Below are 20,784 nucleotides of genomic sequence, written 5' to 3' on the forward strand. Positions count from 1 at the left end.
AAGCTAAAAATTAGGAAAATGATATATGAACTAGAAGCTCAGCAAGTAGAAACCATCAAAAAAATTGTAGAGCTGAAACAATACAATGACTGAATGAAAGAATTCAACAGAGAGCTTCAAAAGGAGAGTCAACTATGCAGAAAAACAGTCAGTCATCTAGAAGACAGGACATTTTAAATAATCCAGTTAGAGGAGCAAGAAGAAAAACGAATCAAAAGGAGTGAACAAAGCCTACAAGACTTAAAAGACACAATCAAGGGGCATGTGGGTGGCTCAGTCTGTCAAGCGTCTGATTCTTGATTTCAGCTCAGGTCATGATTTCACAGTCTTGAGACTGAGCCTTGTGTTGGGCTCTGTGCTGGGCTGGAGCCTACTTAAAATTCTCTCTCTCTCCCTCTGCCCCTCTCCCCCCCCACACACACTCTTTTTCTCTCTGTCAACAAAAAAGATACACTCAAGACAAGCAATATTTGTATTAAGGGAATTCCAGAAGGAAAAGAATGAGAAGGGAATGGGTACAGAAATTAAATTTAAAGCAGTAATGGTTTAAAACTTCCCAAACTTGGTGAGAGACTTGGACATCCCAATCCATGAGGTACAAAGGATTCCAAATAATATGAACGCCAATAGGGCTACACTGATAGACATTGTAATTAAATTTTATGAGAAGTCAAAGGCAAAGAAAAAAAATCTGGAAAACAGCAAGAGAAAAGAGGCAGATTACATATAAGGGAACCATCAGGAGATTATCAGTGGACTTCTCAACAAAATTGGTTCAGGCCAGGGGAGAATAGGATGATATGTCCAAAATATTGAAAAGAAAGACAATGTCAGCCAAGAATTCTGTATCTGGCAAAGCTGTCTTTCAGAGATGAAGAGATAAAGACTTCCCCCCCAAAATAAAGCTGAGTGAGTTCATCACCATTAGACCTGCCTTACAAGAAATGCTGAAGGAAGTTTTAGGAGTAAAAGGACACTAATGAACATCATGAAAACTGAACAAGGTAAAACTTACTGGTAATGGTAAATATATAGACAAAGTTAGAATCTATAATGTGGTAATGGTGGTGCTTAATGTACTTCCAACTCTATTTTAAAAGTTAAACAGGGGCACCTGGGTGGCTCAGTGGGTTGAGCGTCTGACTCTGGATTTTACCTCAGGTCATGATCCCAGGGTTGTGGGATCGAGCCATGTCAGACTCAACACTAGGCATGGAACCTGTTTGAGGCTCTCTCTCTCTCCCCCCCCTCCCCTCCCACTCGTGCTCTCTCTCTCTCTAAAATAAAAAATATTTTAAAATAAACAAAAGTTAGAAAACATTGTAAAAATAACCACAACTACAATAATCTGTTACTGGTTACACAATATAAAAAATACATTATGTGTAACATCAATAACCTAAATGTGAGGGAGGGTGGAGATACAGGTGTGAACTTTAGAAATTCTATTGAAGTTAAGCTGTTGTCAGTTTAAAATAGAGTGTTATAATTTGAAAACATTTTATGTAAGCCTTGTGGTAATCACAAGGGTAAAACCTGGAGTAATTACACAAAAGTACATGATAAGGAAGTCAAAGCATACAGATACCAGAAGACATGGTAACACACAAAAAGAAAGCAGGATACAGAACAAGGAATTATAGTTCTACAAAAACAGCCATAAAACAATTAACAAAATGGCAAAAGTCCTTACCTGTGATTACTTTAAATTATATTTAATTGGATTAAATTTTCCAATCAAAACACATAGAATGGCTGAATGGATTAATTTGAAAAACATCTAATGATGTGCCCACAAGAGACTCACTTTAGTCTTAAAGACACAAATAGACTGAGAGTGAAGGGATGGAAAAAGATTTTGTAAGCAAATTGTGTACTAAAAAAGCAGGGGGTAACTATACTTATATCACACTAAACTTACATCCAAAAATGGTGAGACAAAACCAAGAAGGTCTTTTACAATTATTACACAGTGATAAAGACGTCAATCCATCAAGAAGATACAACAATTGTAAATGTTTATGCACCCAGCATCAGAGTGCCCAAATATAAACAGCAAAAACTAATAGAGCTAAAAAGAGAAAACAACAGGAATGCAATAATAGTTGGGGACTTTAATGACACATTCTCAAAAATGGATAGATTATCCAAACAGGTAATGAAGAAACAGATTTGAACAACACTAAAGACCAAATGGATCCAATGGACATATATAGAACATTCTATTCAACAGCAGCAGAATACCCATTCATATCAAGCACACCTGGAACATTTTCTAAGATATACCATATGTTAAGTTACAAAACAAGTCTTAGCAAATTCAAGAGGACTGAAATCATACCAAGTACCTTTTCTGACCACAATGGCCTCAAAGTAGAAATCGTTAACAGGAGGAAAACTGAAAAATTCATGAATACATGGAAATTAAACAATACTCTGCTGAACAACCAATGGGTCAAGGAAGAAATTAAAGGTGAAATAAAAATGCCTTGACGCAAACAAGAATGCAAACAAAACATACCAAAACTTACGGTTTGCAAAGAGAGCAGTTCTAAGAGAGAAGTTCATAGAAATAAATGCCTACCTAAGGAAACAAGAAAGATCTCAAACAACCTAACGCTATGCCTTAAGGAACTTAAAAAAAAAAAAAGTGAACCCAAACTTAGCAGAAGGAAGGAAATAACAAATTCTGGCAGAAACAAATAAAACAGAATAGGTAACAATAGAAAAGATTAACCAAACCAAGAGATGGTTTTTTGAAAAGATAAAATTGACAAACCTTTAGCTAGACTAACCAATAAAAAAAAAAATAGGACCAAAATCAACAAAATTACAAATGAAAATAAAAAAGTAGACGTTACAACTGAGGCCACAAAGGATCTTAAGATGCTACTGTGATTGACTATATGCCAAGAAACTGGAAAACTTAAAAGAAATGGAAAATTCTTACAAACATACAACCTACCAAAAATGAATCAGGATGAAGTAGAAAATGTGACAGACCAGTTACTAGTGAGGAGATTTAATTAGTGATCAACAAACCTCACAGGGAAGAAAGGCCCAGGAACGGATGGCTTCACTGGTGAATTTTACTGAACATTTAAAGAATAATTAATGTAAATCCTTCTCAAACTCCTCAATGTTTTGGAGGCGGAACACTCCCAAACTTATTTTATGAGGCCAACATTACCCTGATACCAAAGCCAGAAAAGAATACTAAAAGAAAACTACAGGCCACTATCTCTGGTGAATATAGAGGCAAAAATTCCCAATGAAATACTAGTAAACAGAAATCAGCAGCATAGTAAAAATATCTTTCACCATGAACAAGTGTATTTACTTTTGGGATACAAGCATGGTTAAACAGGTGTCAATCTGTCACTATGATACATCACATTGATAGAATTTAAGAAAAAAATCTCATCATCTCAATGGGCACAAAAATCAATGGACGAAATTCAATATCCATTCATGAAAAAAACCCTTAACAAATGAGGTATACAATGAACGTACCTCAACATAATGAAAGCTATAGACAACAAACCCACAGCTAACATGGTACTCCATGATAAAAGGTTGAAAGCCTTTCCTCTCAAGTCAGAAACAAGACATGGGTGCCCATTCTCACTCCTCCTATTCAAGGTATTAATCTAGCCAGAGCAATCAAGGAAGAAAACATAAAAGCCATCAGAATTGCACAGGAAGAAGATGGTCTCTATTTGGAGATGACATGATTTTATATGTAGAAAATCTGACAGACTCCACCAAAAAACTGTTAGATCTAATCTACAAATTCAGTAAAGTTGCAAGATACAAAATTAACATACACAAATAAGTAGCGTTTTTAAAATGCTAATAATGAATTACATGAAAGAGAAACTGATCCTATTTACAAGACAAAGCAATAAAATACTTAGGAATAAATTTACAAGGAGGTGAAAAATCTCTACACTGAAAACTATAAAAAGTGATGAAAAAACTTGAAGAACCAAATAAATGGAAAGGTATTTTAGAAGAATATTAATGTTTATAGGCTGGAAGAAAATTAATAATGTCCATACTATCCCAAAACCATCTACAGATTAAATGCAATCCCTGTCAAGATTCCAATGGAATTTTTCACAGAAATAGAGAAAAAAATCCTAATTTTTATCTGGAACCTCAAAAGACCCCTAAAACCTAAAACAATCCTGAAAAAGAACAAAAGTGGGAGGCATCACCCTTCTGACTTCAAGCTATACTATAAATATGTAGCAATCAAAAGAGTATGATACTGGCCAAAGAAAAAAAAAAAAAACAGACACCTAGACCATTGGAACAGAACTGAGAACTAAAAAATAAACCCATGCAAGGGAGCCAAGAATACTCAATGGAGTAAAGACGGTCTCTTCAACTAATGGTGCTGGGAAAATTGGATATTCACACATAAAAGAATAAAATTAGACCCCTATCTTACACCACTCACCAAAATTAACTTGAAATGGATTACAGATTTCAACATAAGACCAGGAACCATAAAAATCGTAGAAGGAAACACAGGAAGAAACCTCCTTTACATGGGTCTTGGCAATGATTTTTTGAATAGGACACCTAAAGCACAGGTCACAAATTCAAAAATCAGTGGGACTACATCAAACTAAAAAGCTTTTGACAGCAAAATAAACCAACAAAATTAAAAGACAACCTACAGAATGGGGAAAATATGTGGAAACCATGTGTCTGATAAGGAATGAAGATCCAAAATATATAAGGAACTCCTACAACTCATTAGCAAAACCCCCAAATAATCCACTTAAAAAATGGGCTAAGTACCCACAAAGACATTTTTCCAAGGATGCTATACAAAGGACCAACAATTACATGAGAAGATGTTCAACATCACTAACCAATAGGGAAATGTAAATCAGTACTACACTGACTTATTACCTCCCACCATTTAGAATGGCTACCATAAAAAATACTGGAAATAACAAATGCTGGTGAGACATGGATTAAAAGGAACCCTTGTGCATGCACTGTTGGCAGGATTGTAAATTGGTGCAGCCATGGTGGAAAATAGAATGGAGGTTCCTCAAAACAGTAAAACCGAAACCACCATATATATGAGCCAGCAATTTCACTTTGGGGAATATAATCCAAAGGAAAAAAAAAAAAACAAAACACTATGCCAAAGAGCTATCTGCATCCCCATGTTCAGAGCAGTATTATTTAAAATAGTCAAGACATGAAAGCAACCTAAGTATCTATCAGTGGATGAATGGATAAAGAAAGTATGGTAGATGTATACAATGGAATATTAGTCAACCATGAAAGGAGGAGGAAACCCTGCCATTTGTGAGAACATGGACGGACCTTGAGGGCATTATGCTAAGTAAGTTAGAGAAACACAAATGCATGATTTCACAAGCAGAGTAAGAAAAACAACCCAACAACTCAGGGAAAAAGCAATCAGATTTGTGGTTACCAGAAACAGAGATAGGAGCAAAAGAGGGAAAAGCAGATGCAGGTGGTCGAGACGTACAAACTTCCACTTATAAGTAAGTACTAGGGATGTAATATATAGCATGAAGACTATAGTTAACGTTGCCGTACGGTATATATTAAAAAGTCGATCCCAAGAGTTCTCATCACAAGGAAAAACTTTTTTATCTGTATGAGATGACAGATATTAACTTATTGTGGTAGTAATGTCATAATATATGTAAGTAAAATCATTACACCATATACCTTCAACTGTGCTGTATGTCAATTACATCTCAGTAAAACTGGAAAAATATTTTTACATGTTGGGAAGACAAAAATTTTAACAATCTGATATATAAAAAAGGCATCTCACTTCAGTCATTTTGCATTTGTTTACTAGGGATGCTGAACATTTTTTATAGGTCATTTGTAAGTCTTGTGCGTTGCCTTGACAAGCCATATGCTCAGTTTTTCTATCAAGGTTTTTGCATTAATCTTTTGGATTTGTAAGCTCTGTTTATATACGAAGATCCATTATTTATGGTTAAATGTTGCAAGAATTTCCCCCTGGGTTTTCACTTGCCTTTTATTTTATCTGATGATGGGTTTTTTTTTGTTTTTTTTTTTGAGGTACACAAGTTATACACTTTTATATAGCCAAGCACTGATCCTTTCCTTTATGGTTTCTTTCTTTGCTTTTATGCTCCCACCTAAAGATATTTCTGGAACACACATCTGATGATACCCCTCCCTTAATTAAAATCTTCCAGGGGCTCTTAGGGATAAAAACAACTCCAGCTGTTCCTGGTGCTGCAGGCCCAAGGCCCCGTCAGCCCCATAGGCACTCTGGTTAGAGTCGGCCAGGAAGTATACTTAGGCCTCTCTACTTAGCGCCCTCTGCTTGGAAAGGCACCCCTCCCCCAGCTTCATGGGCTCACTTCCCACCTCAAACCACACACCCCCCCCAACCCCTGCTTCCTGTACATCACTGAAGCCCTGGCTTGTACAGCACGTGGTCTCCAGGGGGCTCTGGAGTGGTTTGTAAAATGCGTAACTCGAATGACAAGCCAGGTCTCAAATCGATAACTGGAGAAATGGCTCTCAGGGCCAGTTTAGGATCCCAAGATCGGACTGAGGTGCTGGGGGCGGAGGCTCCGTGACAAACCAGGCATAGAGCCCAGGCAGCACGGGCAGGGTGCTCCGAGGTGGGGGGGATGGGACGTACATATACGTGGGGGGCCGAGCTGCAGGCGGAGAGCAGAGGGGCAGAGCGCTCACGGCGCCGCCAGCCCAGACCGGGCTTCCCATGAAGCAGACGGATGGACCGTGTCAGGGAAGGACTCAGTTCTTAAAGCGCCAGCCAGCGATCACTTGAGGTTCCGAGCCGGAGCTGTCTTACCAACAAGACCCCCTTTACCCACAGAGTCCCCCACCCGAGCAAATGACACTGCTGGCTTTCTAGTCGTTTACGCCAGAAGCTGGAGTCGCTTGATCAGTCTTCCTCCCACGCCGCACATCCCACCTGTCAGCGCCTCCTGGGGGCTCTACCTGCAAAGTGTAGCCATTGAGGAGGACACCTGTTGGGATGAGCACTGGGAGCACCAATTTGACAATAAATTATATTTAAAAAAAAAAAAGTGTAGCCAGACCACGATACTACATGATTCCATTTAGAGGACATTCTGGAAAAGGCAAAAACCGTAGGGACAGAAAACTGATCTGTTGCCGGAGGCTGGGGGAGGGGGTGACAAAGGATCTCGTGGGAACTCGGTGGCCAATGGAACTCTCCTAAGACCTTGACTGTGCGGGCGGCCACATACCCTGCTGGTGCTTATCAAAACTCACAGAACCGTAGGCTGAGAAGGGTGGGTTCCACCTTAAGTCAGGTATACTTTAAAAAATCCGGGGAAAACAAATCTACCGGGCCTCCAACCATTTCTCACCTCATGTAACCTTGGATTCTTAAAACGGTGCGCTCGACCCCGTTCTCCCAGCTCCGGCTCTCGTGCCACTGTAGTCTGTTCCCTGTAGTGTGCTCCCAGCAGTGCGGCCAGGGTGGTCCTTTTCAAGCCAAAGTCACAGTTCCTGACTCTTGGACCCAGAACTCCAGGGGTCAAGGAACTATCCCGAGGTTTTTCTTCTCAGAGTAAAGGCCAAAGTTCTTACACAGCCACCGAGAGCCTACGGGACAGTTTTGTGTCACTTCTCTGGTGACTTCCTCTTAACCCCCCCTCCCCGGGGTGACTCCACTCTGGCCGCCATGGCCTCCTCCCTGGACAGGTACCGCATGCTCCCTTCTGGAATGTGTTTGCCCCCGATTTCCAGTCACATGGGCCCTTGGCCCTCATCTCTTTCAGGTCTTTGCTCAAATAGCCTCTCCTCGTGGCCTTCGCTGAGCACTGTAATTACCTTTGCTGCCCAGCGCTTCCCCACCTCACACCCCCATCTTGCTCTCCTCTCGTTTTATTTTTTCTCACACCCCATACATCCATCTGACATACACGTATCTCATTCCCTTCGTTTACTATGGGAGTCCTCCTCATATCGATGAGGACAGGGATTTCTGTGTCCCCCTACCCTTCCGTGCCTAGGACATTACTATGTGCCTGGCAGGTCGCAGCCCCTCCGGTTACATTTGGTAACTGGAGTCAAGGCGGGCGAGGAGGAGAGTCCCAGGAGCCAGCACAGATGGCCATCTGTGTGTCGGCGTCTGGCCGTCCCTGCCTTTCACTCCCCTCCTCCCCGCGGGTAGTGTCGGGCATCAAGTGTGGTACGGGGGCGTGGGTGCCCGCCTGGTGGGGTGCCAGCTCTCTTTCCTGCCCTGTTTCGCCACCAGCTCAGAAGACTAACTTAACAGACCCTTTCTCCCCATTTTCTCTCTAGAAGCAGATGTTCCAGGAGAGGAGTAGCCGGATGCTGCAGGCCTTGTCCCCGAAGCAGAGCCCAGTGAGCAGCCCCACCAGGAGCCGGTCCCCGTCCCGCTCCCCGTCACCCACCTTCTCGTGGCTCCCAAACAAAACCTCACCCCCCTCCTCACCCAAAGCAGCCTCAGCCTCCATCAGCAGCATGAGTGAGGGGGATGAGGATGAGAAGTAAAGGCTGCTGGCAGATGAGAGCCACCCCTCGCGGGCTGGAGCGGGGGCGGGGTCACCGGGCTTGCCTGGGTGGGGTTGGAAGGGTCACAGTCGCAGGGGCAGCGGCTCAGCTAAGGTAAGGCCTGGGGACCAGCTCTCCCCCAGTCTCCACTCAGCCTAACATGTGGGCTCTGCATGGAGGTTTCTAGCCGGACAACCTTTACAAACCTTCTTAGCAGCATCCAGAATCACTCTACTTTAACCTTGCTAAGGAAAGATGCAGAGCACCCCCAGGAGACTTGCACCCAGTGGGGTGTCTTCTGCTTTGGTCCTTCCACCCGCCCCCACCAAGTTCACCACCCGTGGAAGCGGCCATTCCCTCAATCCGCTACCTGCAGCTCACAAGGGCCCTGCACGTTGCCTCCTCCCACCCAAGCTCTGCCAGAATAAAATGGTTTCCCATAGAGGTGGCGAAGTGCTTCTGACATAGCCAAGTTCAAGACAAATTCTAACCTTCTCAGTTGAGCCACTGAGACCTGATGTTGCAACACATCTATCCTTGCCAGTTCCAGGAATGTGGTGCGTAGATCAAGACACGCTTTAGGCCAGATACGTAAAAGGTCATCTAGCATGAACCTTAACTTCTTATCCAAAAGACAGTTTTGTTGAGAATGCCACATAAGGCCTAATAAGTTCCTGGTTGTATTTTTTCATCTTTGGTTCGACTTCACGGCCTTCCAGAAATCACCTTTATCTGTGGGAAACGCAACAGAGAAAAACATTTTGTGTATGTGTGTGCGCGCACGTATGTCAAGAGGAGCTGCTCTGCTTTGGCTCCGAGTTTAGCAGATGCTCAAGGTCTCCTGGAGCTTCTCCTTAAAGGATGCTAACTGTGGAATGGCTTTTCCCATTTCTGACCACTTAACAATTTCATAGACCTCAAGTAACCATTTGATATACCAAACCACATAGTATACCAATAGGGGGTGCTACCTGCACGTATCTGTCCTATGTATGCTCCAAATACGCTCTCCAGGGTGTAGGCCATATGCAATACGAATATACGGTGGTAGCATTTTACAGTACACTCCCCTGCTCTCACCCTAATACCCTGGCTGAAATCCTCGGTCTAATGAACTACCTGGTTCCCTTGTGACTTGGGCACTTTGTCAAAAACCCATCCTGGATTCCTGTAGAAATGTCTTGTCCCGACCAGGAATCGAGCATGTTGTTCTCATGGCCTCCCGTAATAGTTTTGGAGGGAGGCTCTCAAGAGTTTCCCAGAGCACTGTCGGAATCTCAGTTTGATTTCAGCATAGACATGCTCTAGGTTGTTAGACCGCTACCCCGCCCCTAGGTTTGCCAAATGGGACGAGGACCCTAAGCGCTCCTGTGGAGTTGTGTGAACTTCTTGGCCACTAATGACAGGTCGGGAAGGAGCAGGTAGAGTCAGGGTGTAGAACCACACTCTCAGGTAGAGGAGGCACTGCCCGCCGGTCCCAGTAAAGCCAGAGACAGCTGGGGCCCGAGCAGAGGCCCAAACCAGCGACTTGTGGGAAGAGCTCAGCATCTCTCATGCCACAAACACCCCTCTTTCCGAGGCCTCGGGAACCAGCCTTCTGGGCGAGAAGTGGGGCAACCAACGAAGGAAGGTGGCACGTCTTTCCCCCTGGTGTCGGGGTTGAACTACCTCCCTGCCCACCTGGAGAGAAGTGGGGTTTACTGGGAAGCGAGACCATGAGGCTGAGCTAGCTTGGAACCCCCTCGTTGCTGGCACTCTCTCCAGAGTAACGTTGAGCAGTCGTGGGGGACACAGAGCCGGCGGGGACGCGGCACTCTAGAGGGAACCTGCCTGTAGTCAAGGCCCAGAGCGTCACCCTGCCGAGGGAGTGAGGCCCCGTGCTTCCGTTGTGCCCACTCGCTCGCCCCTCCTTCACGCAGCTGGAGCAAACTGGCTCCCAGACCCCGTCTCGGCTGCCTGACGCTCGGGCAGTGAAAGGATGAGAAGAGCCGGGCAGGGCAAGGTGGGGGAGAACAGGGGGAGGAAAAAGGGGAGAAGAGGGGCCTCGAGAGCGGAAAGGACGTTAGAGGAAACCCGTGCTCTCAAACCACTTCAGGAGCTCTATGTGTAGGAGAAACTACCTTGGGCGGGCCTCTGCTGTGCTTACTGCACGGCCCCCGCAGGCCCGCCCTCAGCTGAGTTGTGTTCTGAAGCAAATAACGTGGGGCTGATCGATCGGGCTGATTACGCGTCTGCGGGCCTTCTACGGCGTACTGACAGATGCCACCTATGTGACTCAGACTCAGCGCCACGAATGGGAAACGACCAATGTCTGCGATGTTTCCGGGATGGGCCACAACAGCCCACCAGCTCACCCTCCGAGCCCCTGCTGTCCTCCAACAGCACCCGCCCAGCGTTGTAAGGCCATGAGACTACTGAGAAGGAATGCGGGGGGCGGGATTCCACAGCCCAACAGCCCAATTTTGGCGCTTCTGGCCATGAGCGGCTTCCAGCCCACCCCCCGGGAAGAGATGGGGGTGCTCTTTGTTCGGGCCGACCAATCAACAGTAATGACCCAGAGTGAGTCAGGGCTGGAGCGAGAGATGTAGAAATTAAGTGCAGGCTCGAAGAGGCCAGCAGAAATGAGAGAAAGCGAGGAAGCTTTAGACTGAGGACTAGAGAACAGTAGTGACGGTTGCAGACGGGGGCCAGGTTACAAAGAAGGGCGAAAACGAGGGTGGAGGGTGGGGAGTAGGGGAGCAGTCACCTGCTCCCTTTCAGAGTGTCACTCACCCCCTAACAGGTGAAGAAGGAAGGCTTCCTTTCACAGACACCCAAGGTTAGTGAATACCCGTGCGGGGTGTGGGTTCCCTGCCCCCCCCCCCCAGCTCCCCCGGCTCACCACTTCTCCGTCAGCTGCCACACCCTCTCCCCAGGGCCCTGAAATCAAACACTCACCCTTCCACCAGCTCAAAACACAGGAGAGCTCTAATATAGCCACACCGAACGGCCCGCTTCTGGCAAGCCCGCCCCCATGTGCCAGGACCTTAGAAAAGCAAAGGAAACCGACCTCAAGACGAGCGACCCTGAGACCTATGACTGCCTTCTGACCTGCTCTGCGGGCTTGGGATCTTGCTCTTTGCCTCGGGCTGTAGTCACTGTGAGTCCATCCCTGGAGGGAGGGACGGGAAGAGCGTGCGCCTGTGTTCTCTTCAGCTTCAGGACTTCCTTTAGCACCCAGGTGTACCCCAGGGAGACGAGCGAGTTGGCGGCTCAGACTCAGCTGAATCAGATGAGCCCGTTTGGAGCAGAGATGTTCCTGTTCCTCAGGCATCCATTCAGCACTAGTCTTGGCCATCAGACTTTTGAAAAACGAATAAGTTCACGAGGCATTTGCAACTTCTACTTCTCTCTAGAATTGAGTTTTTTGTCGTGTCACTGCGATGTGCACCGGGACAAAGCCATAAGAAGAGCACACACACTTAAGACTCTGCTGTACATACAAGAAGACGGAGACTCGTCTGGGTTAAAGTACGACCTTACGCCCAAGCATTTGCTCTGGTGCTGAATAACGCGAACTACTGGAATCAGCCCTCCACCCCTGCCCCCTCGTCCCTCCCCGACCCACCCCCGCTCCCCAGTGGAACACAGCGTTCCCAACCTGTTTATAAATAAAGGGACACGTAATTGCACGTTGGCTTGTCGTGTTTCTTCAAAGCGTGCCTCTGTGTTCGCGTGTGCGAGTGCCAGCTCGGAGGGGAAAAACCCAGGTGTGGCGGCCCCGGGACTTCAGAGGGGACTTCAGAGGGCGGGGGCTCTGTGCTGCGCGGCTCGGGGCAAAGGGCCCACACCTGACTGACGAGCTAGTTAGGCTACCCGGAGGGGAGGTCGCCGGAGGGAGCCCGGTCGGGCCCTTGGGTTCTAGGTTCCAGTGCTAACTGGCTCCGTGACCGAGGCCAAACCGCTTCACTTCTGTGGCCTCCGTGTCTGCTTTTGTAAAACGAGGGGGTTGACGGAAATGGTTTCTGAGGTCTTTGCCCGTTAAGGTCTCTGAATGTATGACACAGCCCGCGGTGTCCCTGAGCTGCTCCGGCTAGGATGCTGTCACCAAGTGACCGCGAGGAAGTGCTTACCTCTCAGCAGAGAGCTGGAGGGGTGGCCCAGCACAGCTGACAGCTTTCTTTGGTGGCCGCTTACACGCCCTGGCCTCCACGGGCTCTCAGGCTCCACCCACCTTCCTCATCCTGCCACCTGGTGGGGGCTTCTCACCTGTACCCAACCGGGGCGGCGTGGCCATCTCCACCACTTTAACATCTGGGGGGAAGCGCGCCTCTGATAAGACGGAAGCAGAGAGGCGGGGGTGGAGGCGCTACATCGGGAGCCCAAAGGCCAGCAACTGAGGCAGATTCTGCAGTGCCCAGACCTGGGCGTGTGCCCTCCACTAGCTTAATTTGGGAGTTTCAGTGAACTCCATCGGGGGAGGTTTAGCTCGGAAACGACACTTCTAACAGTAGCCCGGACTCTAGAATCAACAGCCAGGCCCGCATCCAGCAAGGGAATCCACTTAAAAACAGACTACCTATTATTCATAGACCGTGTTACTTGGCTTTGTTGCCCAGATCAGACACATTCTTGACAGGCTGTAATTACAGCAAGAGTTACAGGTTTCTTCTTGACTTCGTGAGACCTCAGAAATGTTCCCAAAAGAAAGGCAATCCATTCTAAAGCACAGTAAAATTCACGTTGAGGGACTCTCATATTTGCTACAAAGACAATTAGCCTTTGTAAACAGAACCCCAGGATAAAAAGGTACACTATCGGAAATGTTTACGCACAAACCACGCACACGCACAGAGTCCTCTCGTACCGGAGGCCTCGCGGGTTATTGGAGTTGTGTGTTTAAGCAACTTCTTCAGTAGGAGCCATTAGATAAAAAGACTCCCACAGAGATGCCATTCAGACAAAGCATGACCATTCATAAACCCCCAAGTATACCCAGTGGTTAAATTCTTTAAGAAGTCATCGAGTCAAAACCAATAAACCAGTAAAATGAAAATATCATTAAGAGCATAAATATCTGTAGGCACTAATCGATCTCTGTTAGGCCCTGCTGTGCGGCTGTAACTTATAGTCTAGAAAAAAAAAAAAAGACCTTGTTAGCTGAGTCTCTGCCATAGCTGACCAAATATGGGAAGCTTGAGGAGAACTGTTCAGAGCAGGGTTGACTTGTCTCCTACAAGCAATTTTTATTCTCCTTCCCTTCATTCTCTTTCCTGCGGGGGGGTGGGGGGGCAGGCAGGGAGGGAAATTGACATGCCAGGTTACTGTACTGTATTCACAAAAGCGGTGTTCTGATGGAGGGATTAGACATAACTAAAATATTTGATATGTAACCTTCCATTTTAAAAGAATTAATGAATCTATACCTGAAAGAGTTGGGATACTTTACCCTTTCCACAGGGACCTTTTCAGCTAATTATACTTGCAAATGAACTTGTCACTTGAAAATTTCCAAGTTCAAAGAAAACCTGTCATCTTCTGCCATGCACGTGGCAGGACATGACTGATTACACAGCTTGACGAGAGAACCAGTCTTTCTTGCCTGGTAGTCCCATTCCACTGGATAGATGTTGACAAGAAGCCATTCACTGGTCTGACCACAAACCAACATGAACACAAGAGAGTCACTGACTCTATTTTTTGTTTCCATACCTGGTACCCAGGGATCAACAATAGCTGAAAGAAGCTGAAGAGGTATATATTAGTTTCCTACTTGTGGAACAAACTCAGCGGCTTAAAACAACACAGCTCTGGAGGTCAGAAGTCCAAAATGGGTCTTACTGGACTAAAATTAAGACGTTGGCCGCACTGGATGCTCTAGGGAGGATGTGTTCTTGCACTTTCCAGCTTCTAAAAGCTGCTTGCATTCCTTGGCTCGTGGCCTCCTTCCATCTTCAAAGCCAGCCAAGGCCAGTGCCGTCTTTCTCATGTTAACACTGCTCCCACATGCCTTCTGCCTTTATAAGGGCTCTTGTGTTTACATTCGCCCACCTGAATAATGCAAGAAAATCTCCCTATCTGAAGGTCGTCAGCAACTTTAATTCCTTGTTGCCACGTAATACAACATATTCCCAAATGCCGAGGATTACGATGCAGACACCTCTGGGGAGCCATTATGCTGTCTACCACAAGGTGACTAAAGACAATGGTCATAAACCCTTGAACCTTTTTCCAGCTCCTGAGCTGAGGAACAGTAACCCCTATGCAGATAGATTCATGTTCCTCTTTTTAACATTGCTGTATCTACTCATGATGAACCTGCTTAAAAGGTTTCTCCCAAGTCTTGATATCCACAAGAGAAGCACAGAATAGGTATCATGGGAGATGTCTGACCCAAATGAACATGCTAATTGGTCCGTGAGGAGAGACGTGGAGGTGGGTCCTCGACTCACAAACATGGAGCCATGGCTGATAGAGAAGGAAGTTTAAGAGTTTCCCCGCCCCATTCTCTGTATGTATCCTTCAATTCATACATGGCAGTCTCAAGAAGACAAGGAGTAAAAGGGCAGCTAACCAAAGTGTTTGATCAAATGGATACGTTCTTACTGTAGCAGGCTCAGGAATACAGCTTCTGACTGCTGGGCAGAATCGGTTTCCTGCCTATTCTCCACCTGGCTTGTGTTTTTTTCTTTTTCTGGTCCTTGGAAGTTGACCACGACCACTTTAAGCTAGAACTCACTTCCAGCCATCCAGCATCAGACTACTCCATACTCCTTTCTAGAGTAACTTCTTTTCCCACTGGAGCCTTCCATGAGCATTTGCACTCCTGTCTGGAGCTTTCGATAAACATTTGAGTGAGCTGCTAGGTCCTGGGGACACAAAGATTCAAGAGGACACAGTCTCATCCCCCATGCCAATTTCAGCTCAAGCCCAGTAGCTTGACTCTCAACTATGGCCTCTCCTGACTGGCCCTGCCTTTGACTTTCCCGAGCCCTTGCTGAACGGTCCAGGTTTCTAATTGTGCCAAATGGAGTTTTACAGTGCTTTTACGAACAACTAACTTCACAATATTTTACTAATCTCTTTGGGTGTGGGGTGCTCTTTCTCCAAGTGCAAGGACTGCCACATCTTATTCAGAGTAGGGGAAAATAAATAGATTTTAAATAGCAGACTTTCGGGGCACGTGGGTGGCTCACTTGGTTAAGCGTCCGGCTTCGGCTCAGGTCATGATCTCACAGTTTGTGGGTTCGAGCCCCGCATCGGGCTCTGTGCTGACAGCTCGGAGCCTGGAGCTGGCTTCGGACTCTGTGTCTCCCTCTCTCTCTGCCCATCCTCTGCCTCTCTCTCTCAAAAATAAATAAACTTAAAAAACATAGACTTTCTGTTTATCAGAAACCACTCTTTGAGGACTGCCGAATGGAGGAGGCTCATGATTGCTGTGCCTTCGCTAGGCCCATGAATAGTACAGCTGTAGGTGAGCTACCGAAGTCCCAAGGCATCAGCACACACTTTCCTTTAAGGTCCTAACAACAGGTGTGGAGCCTCGCCCCGAAGACTTGAACTCTCTTATCTGGACAGAACTATTTGATGAGTGACATGGGCATTCGAGGCCTCACCCTAAATTCGATTGCAGTGTGACTGACGGGCCTTTGTCACCTGGATAACGGGGCAGTATCTGCCCCCGTAAACTTGCTATTCTGTTGCCAGTTGAAGCCCTAGGAAAAGAGCAGTTTTCGTATAGGAAGCTCTGTTCCAGTTACTGTGCTAGGGTGACAATAATTATCTCTAACTTTGGAAATAATTACACTATTATATTAAGCTGTTACTAAGGAACCGTGGAAAGCTCTGCACCCGTCACCGTTACTGAAAGCATTAACGCGTTTATTTTGTCTGAGGGCTGGAGAGGGCTGTTCAGACGACGAGGCCGGGGAACGGTGAGAAGACCATTGGCCTAACTTAGAGTTTCTTGCACAGTAAGAAACAGCAAGGCTGCTCAGCTGCCCCGAATTCAAATCAAGGCCTTTTTGTCTGTTCTGAGTATTTTCCAAACACCTGCTAAACAGAACATCAATACAACTGCAAGGCCCCTAGGACCTGCTCTGTGTCAAGGAGACGGGCTTGGCCGCTGCTTGCCACCTACGATTCTCCTAGGCAGGTTTGGACTTACCAGTGGTTTTCAACCGGCTCCGTCCCATGTTAGCATCTCCTAGGGGACTCTTAAGAATATGTCCCAGAGGCCATCTGACAGAATGGATCCGAAGTGGGGCCCAGGACTCCGATTCCAACAAGCCCAGGTTGAGACCCTCTGGGCTACACTTAATACCTCAACTCAGGGTACAAAGTGAGCCTCGGAGAGTAATGGATTCAGAGGTTGTGACCAATGGCTCGTATAACAAAGATGAGAAATGATCTGCCACACCGCTGTGACAGGAGAAATGTGGTCTAAATCTCATTTTCTTATCCAAAGAGAGACTATTATGTTGATAACAGGGTCATCAGTGGGCAGTAGGCAAAGGATTCGTTTTAAGACCAACATTAAGAAATGACAAAAGTGCTGTTAAGCACCCATTCCAGTGGCTGGTGAAGACGGGTGCTCGGTGTTAACAGAACAATTCAACAACACGTAATGGCTATTCAACAGCTGCCAGGTCCAACATGATGGCCTCGAGCCACAAGTAGCCATTTAAATTTTGATAAATCCCATTTAAATAAACAGTTCCGTTCCTCAGTTGAACTAGCCACATTTTAAGTGTTCAAGTGGCCAGGGGCGACTATAATGGACAGCAAAGATAGAGAACATTCCCATCATCACAGAGCTCTGGCGGGCAGTGGTCTACAAGCACCCTTCCCAGGGGCAACCCCTCCTACGCGATGCCTTATGATTTACTCGTGTTCCCGGAGTACATTCTTGTGTTACTAGGAACATCTGAAGAGATCGCATGATCGTTTGCAAACATGCATTAGTCGTTGGAAAACCCTGAAATAAATGACAAGGAAGTCAAAACGTACATCCAAGAGCAATGCACTGCAGCAGCTTCACAGAACCATAGACATTGAGTTGGAGGGTCTCTTTGTGAGTCTAAACCATACTTACTTTATGATTTCAAAACAGGGGAGGAGTGACTGCGACAAGAATGCTAGTCCCCCGGTCGTGAGTGATGGGCTCACACAGTGGCTGACTTTTGGTAAAATTCGGACAGATACTTTAAATACGGGAACTAAAACCACGATCGCTTCTGAGAGCCACTGCTTTTGTATTCTTTGGGCAAAATGTATCACAGCATGAAGGCAGCTGGTGGTACCTGCTTCCTATTTTAGGTGTTAAAGAGTGCCATAAAATATCAGACCTGGGAAGGACCTTGGAACCATATAGTCCAACGCCCTAATTTTATAGACAAGGGAACCAAGATGCAGTTAACGACTCGCTGGTAGCAGAATGGAGGCTAATGTGTGGATTCCCTGATATTAACCCCAAGAATCACTTACACCCAAGTTTCTTGCCTCAAATTTTCTAGGTTTGCTTTTTAGCGAGAAATATACAAGACAGCAGGTAGGTACTCTCAAGTCTTAGAAAGACAGCCATTCACCATTGACTGTTCAGTAGAAGAACGACACATTGGTAGATAGCACGAAGACCACACCGCTTAGTCATTATTCAGGAAGCCCGTAACCGCAGCCAAATGACCTCGGAGGCACTGGGTCCTGGTGTCGGGCTGTGCCACATCCTCAAAAGACACCATGGAAGCAACGGCCCTTTAATTGCAAATTCCAAGTTGTTTATCTTCCGCGTATTCCATATGGCAACGGTTCCCAAATTACACTTTCTAAAGGACTCCTCTGTGGCGTTTGTTGCAATACAGATTCCTAGGCCTCCGGCCCCGAGCATCTGAATGAATAGAGCTGAGGGAGAGCCCAGGGATCTGCATTTTAACCAGCACTCTGTGTGATTCTGGTGTAGGTGGTCCATGGCCAGTTAGGCCCGATTCGCCCAGCACAGTCCTGGTTTGCACGTGTTTACATGCTTTAGCGTATAATTATTAATAGTGCTCTTTTCGCTGCCAAAAGTGTCGGGCGTGGACAATATACGGTCCCCTTTCCCTGATCCATGTTTGAAAAATATCGTTAAAACTACACACTGTGAGGAGCTCCCTTATTCTGCCAACAGGATGTTCCCCGCTGCCAAGAATCCAAATAACCTATTTTTCCTCCGATCAAGCATAAGCATTTAGGTAAGGGTCCTTGTCCACTCCCAGCAACTTACGAAGGTGCTTGGTGCTGCTCACGTATCGAATTGCAGAAAGCGAGACGGCAAGGCTCACGCGTGGGAGGGATGAGACCACAGGCCAGAGCTCAGGAAAAGACCACACTGACACGCAGTGAATCACAACTACCGTTTTATTGTTCGATGGTGGTGGTACAGAACTGTCCCCGTGCTCCGCGACTAGTTTGGCTGTGATACACACCGCAGATGGCTCTGCAACTCACAGGGAACGTTATCTAAGCCACGCACTCCTCTGGATGTGTTTTTCCAACAATCCCAACAACAGAACACTTTTCTCCAAAGCATGTGAGGTGACGAACTGCCTCAAGGCAGTGTCATCCTCCACTCGTGACAGCGTGTACCAGCCAGGCCACAGAACAGCACAGAACACGAGGGGGCTGGGCTGCACTCTATGAGTCCCAAGGCAGCTCGTGAGCACTGGACACGCGCGTAAATCTATCGCCGTGACAGAATCGACAGATACGCAAAACGAACCAGGTCAGATTTGGACGTGGAGGTACAAGACTCGTAAAGAACTTTTATTTCGTGTAAGTGAATATTCTTCCCTTGTCAAATCAGCTACAGTTTCCAGTTTAATCACCGCTGGTGTGCGTTAAAGAGCCGTGATGACAAACTGGCCAAGCAAGGAACTACATTTAAATGCAGCATTAGCTGTGTTTACGATGGTATATTTCACCCCGCAATGACTTCTCCTATTTTCTTCAAGCATTTCTGAAGTATTCGCAACTCGGGTGCTAAACCTGGAAAATATTTAAGCTGCAAGCGCTTGTGTGCAGCTTTGTGAGGACGTGAACTCAGAGCAACAGATGGTGTGTGGTGTCTCCGTGAACCTGAAGCGGCAAATGGCAACTTCAAATCGCTTCAACACCAAGGAACTCGGCAGAGATCAGGTTGGCCAGAATGCTCAAGCGGTATGCTCTATTCCGCCAAAGCACGTGTCGTGTTGTTCAGGACGCGCTCAAGAGCAAGCCGGGTTTTTTATCAGAGCGTAGCATTCGGACCTAGCGCAGCGCAGCGTAACAGAGTAATCGCTGTAATGGCGAGGAAGATGGAAACGGGGGAGGGGGCACCAAGGAAGTCAGCCTGAAGTTTTAAAGTACCCAGTACCTTATAGTTTCCAGCTCAACCTTGCCTTGGCTGTCTACTCAGAGTCAAGATGCACTTAGTGTGGTTCGGTCTAAGGAATGATTTTAATTAGATGCACAATGACTCGTGCACATTCACATGGCAGCTCTAACAGGAACTTTTAAAAGTGAAAAGCAAGATACCAGAGCGCTTTGTGTGATGCTTTCCCCGGGGAAGAGTCACATAGGCGGCTGGGGAACAGCCAGCACATACAGCCTCTTGTTTCACGTTTGACGCCGGCCACGCGGCCAGCCAGGCAAACTCTGCCTCCCGACAGCGATGCGGCCTGCTCCCTCTGCAGTGGCAGGATTCTCCCGTTTTCAGATCCCCACAGTGACAGGCCGCGGCTCTAGTTATTCTAAAGCATCCGTTCTAATTAAACACGTCGGAGAGCAACCCCAGCAGTTTGTCAGATACAGGCATAAGCCAGTTCTTAATGTAAATATAGGGCCTTTTAAAATACTGATTGACGTTTCCCCTGGTTATAACGGATCAAAGGACAAAAATAAAGTGGAATTTATAAGAAAGTGGTACCATGGTGCGTTATAAACAACAATACGAAATTTTACACTCCTCCCGCCTGTTTTCACAAACTCTTCCTGTCAGCTACATGTAGCGTGGCTAACTGAGGAACGAATGCCTTTGGCTTCCAATCAGATCTAACTTTTGGAACTGTCTTTTTACGTCTGACACATAGGAAGACACAAAACAGAGTTCGTGTTGAATGTCAGGATTCCTTTGCTTTGCTCTCAAAAAGAATCTCAAGGTTAAGATGATCTTAAAACATGAAGTAGTTGTGTCAATAATATGCATTCCGTTCTTAGCTGGCTATTTTTGAC

The 20,784-nt window shown here is 46.2% G+C and overlaps 1 protein-coding gene across 12 annotated transcripts in view; it reads left to right on the forward strand.

The window, feature by feature from the left end:
• The window catches only part of PCYT1B (phosphate cytidylyltransferase 1B, choline), a 126,286-nt gene extending 113,997 nt beyond the window's left edge, over window positions 1–12,289 (forward strand). For 2 of the 12 annotated variants that reach the window (XM_081793431.1, XM_081793432.1), the window contains exons 8-10: window positions 8,347–8,409; window positions 11,342–11,377; window positions 11,508–12,249. In XM_081793431.1, the coding sequence (XP_081649557.1) occupies window positions 8,347–8,409; window positions 11,342–11,377; window positions 11,508–11,648 (240 nt within the window). In that variant the 3' untranslated portion in view covers window positions 11,649–12,249. Of the gene's footprint in view, window positions 1–8,346; window positions 9,436–11,341; window positions 11,378–11,507 lie in introns of those variants that run through there. The other 10 variants (XM_081793424.1, XM_081793429.1, XR_014136806.1 and 7 more) reach the window with 9 other exon arrangements.
• Window positions 12,290–20,784: the final 8,495 nt, after the last annotated feature.

Source organism: Panthera onca, chromosome X (genome assembly GCF_046562875.1).
Source record: "Panthera onca isolate mPanOnc1 chromosome X, mPanOnc1 haplotype 2, whole genome shotgun sequence".
NCBI classification, from domain to species: Eukaryota; Metazoa; Chordata; class Mammalia; order Carnivora; family Felidae; genus Panthera; species Panthera onca.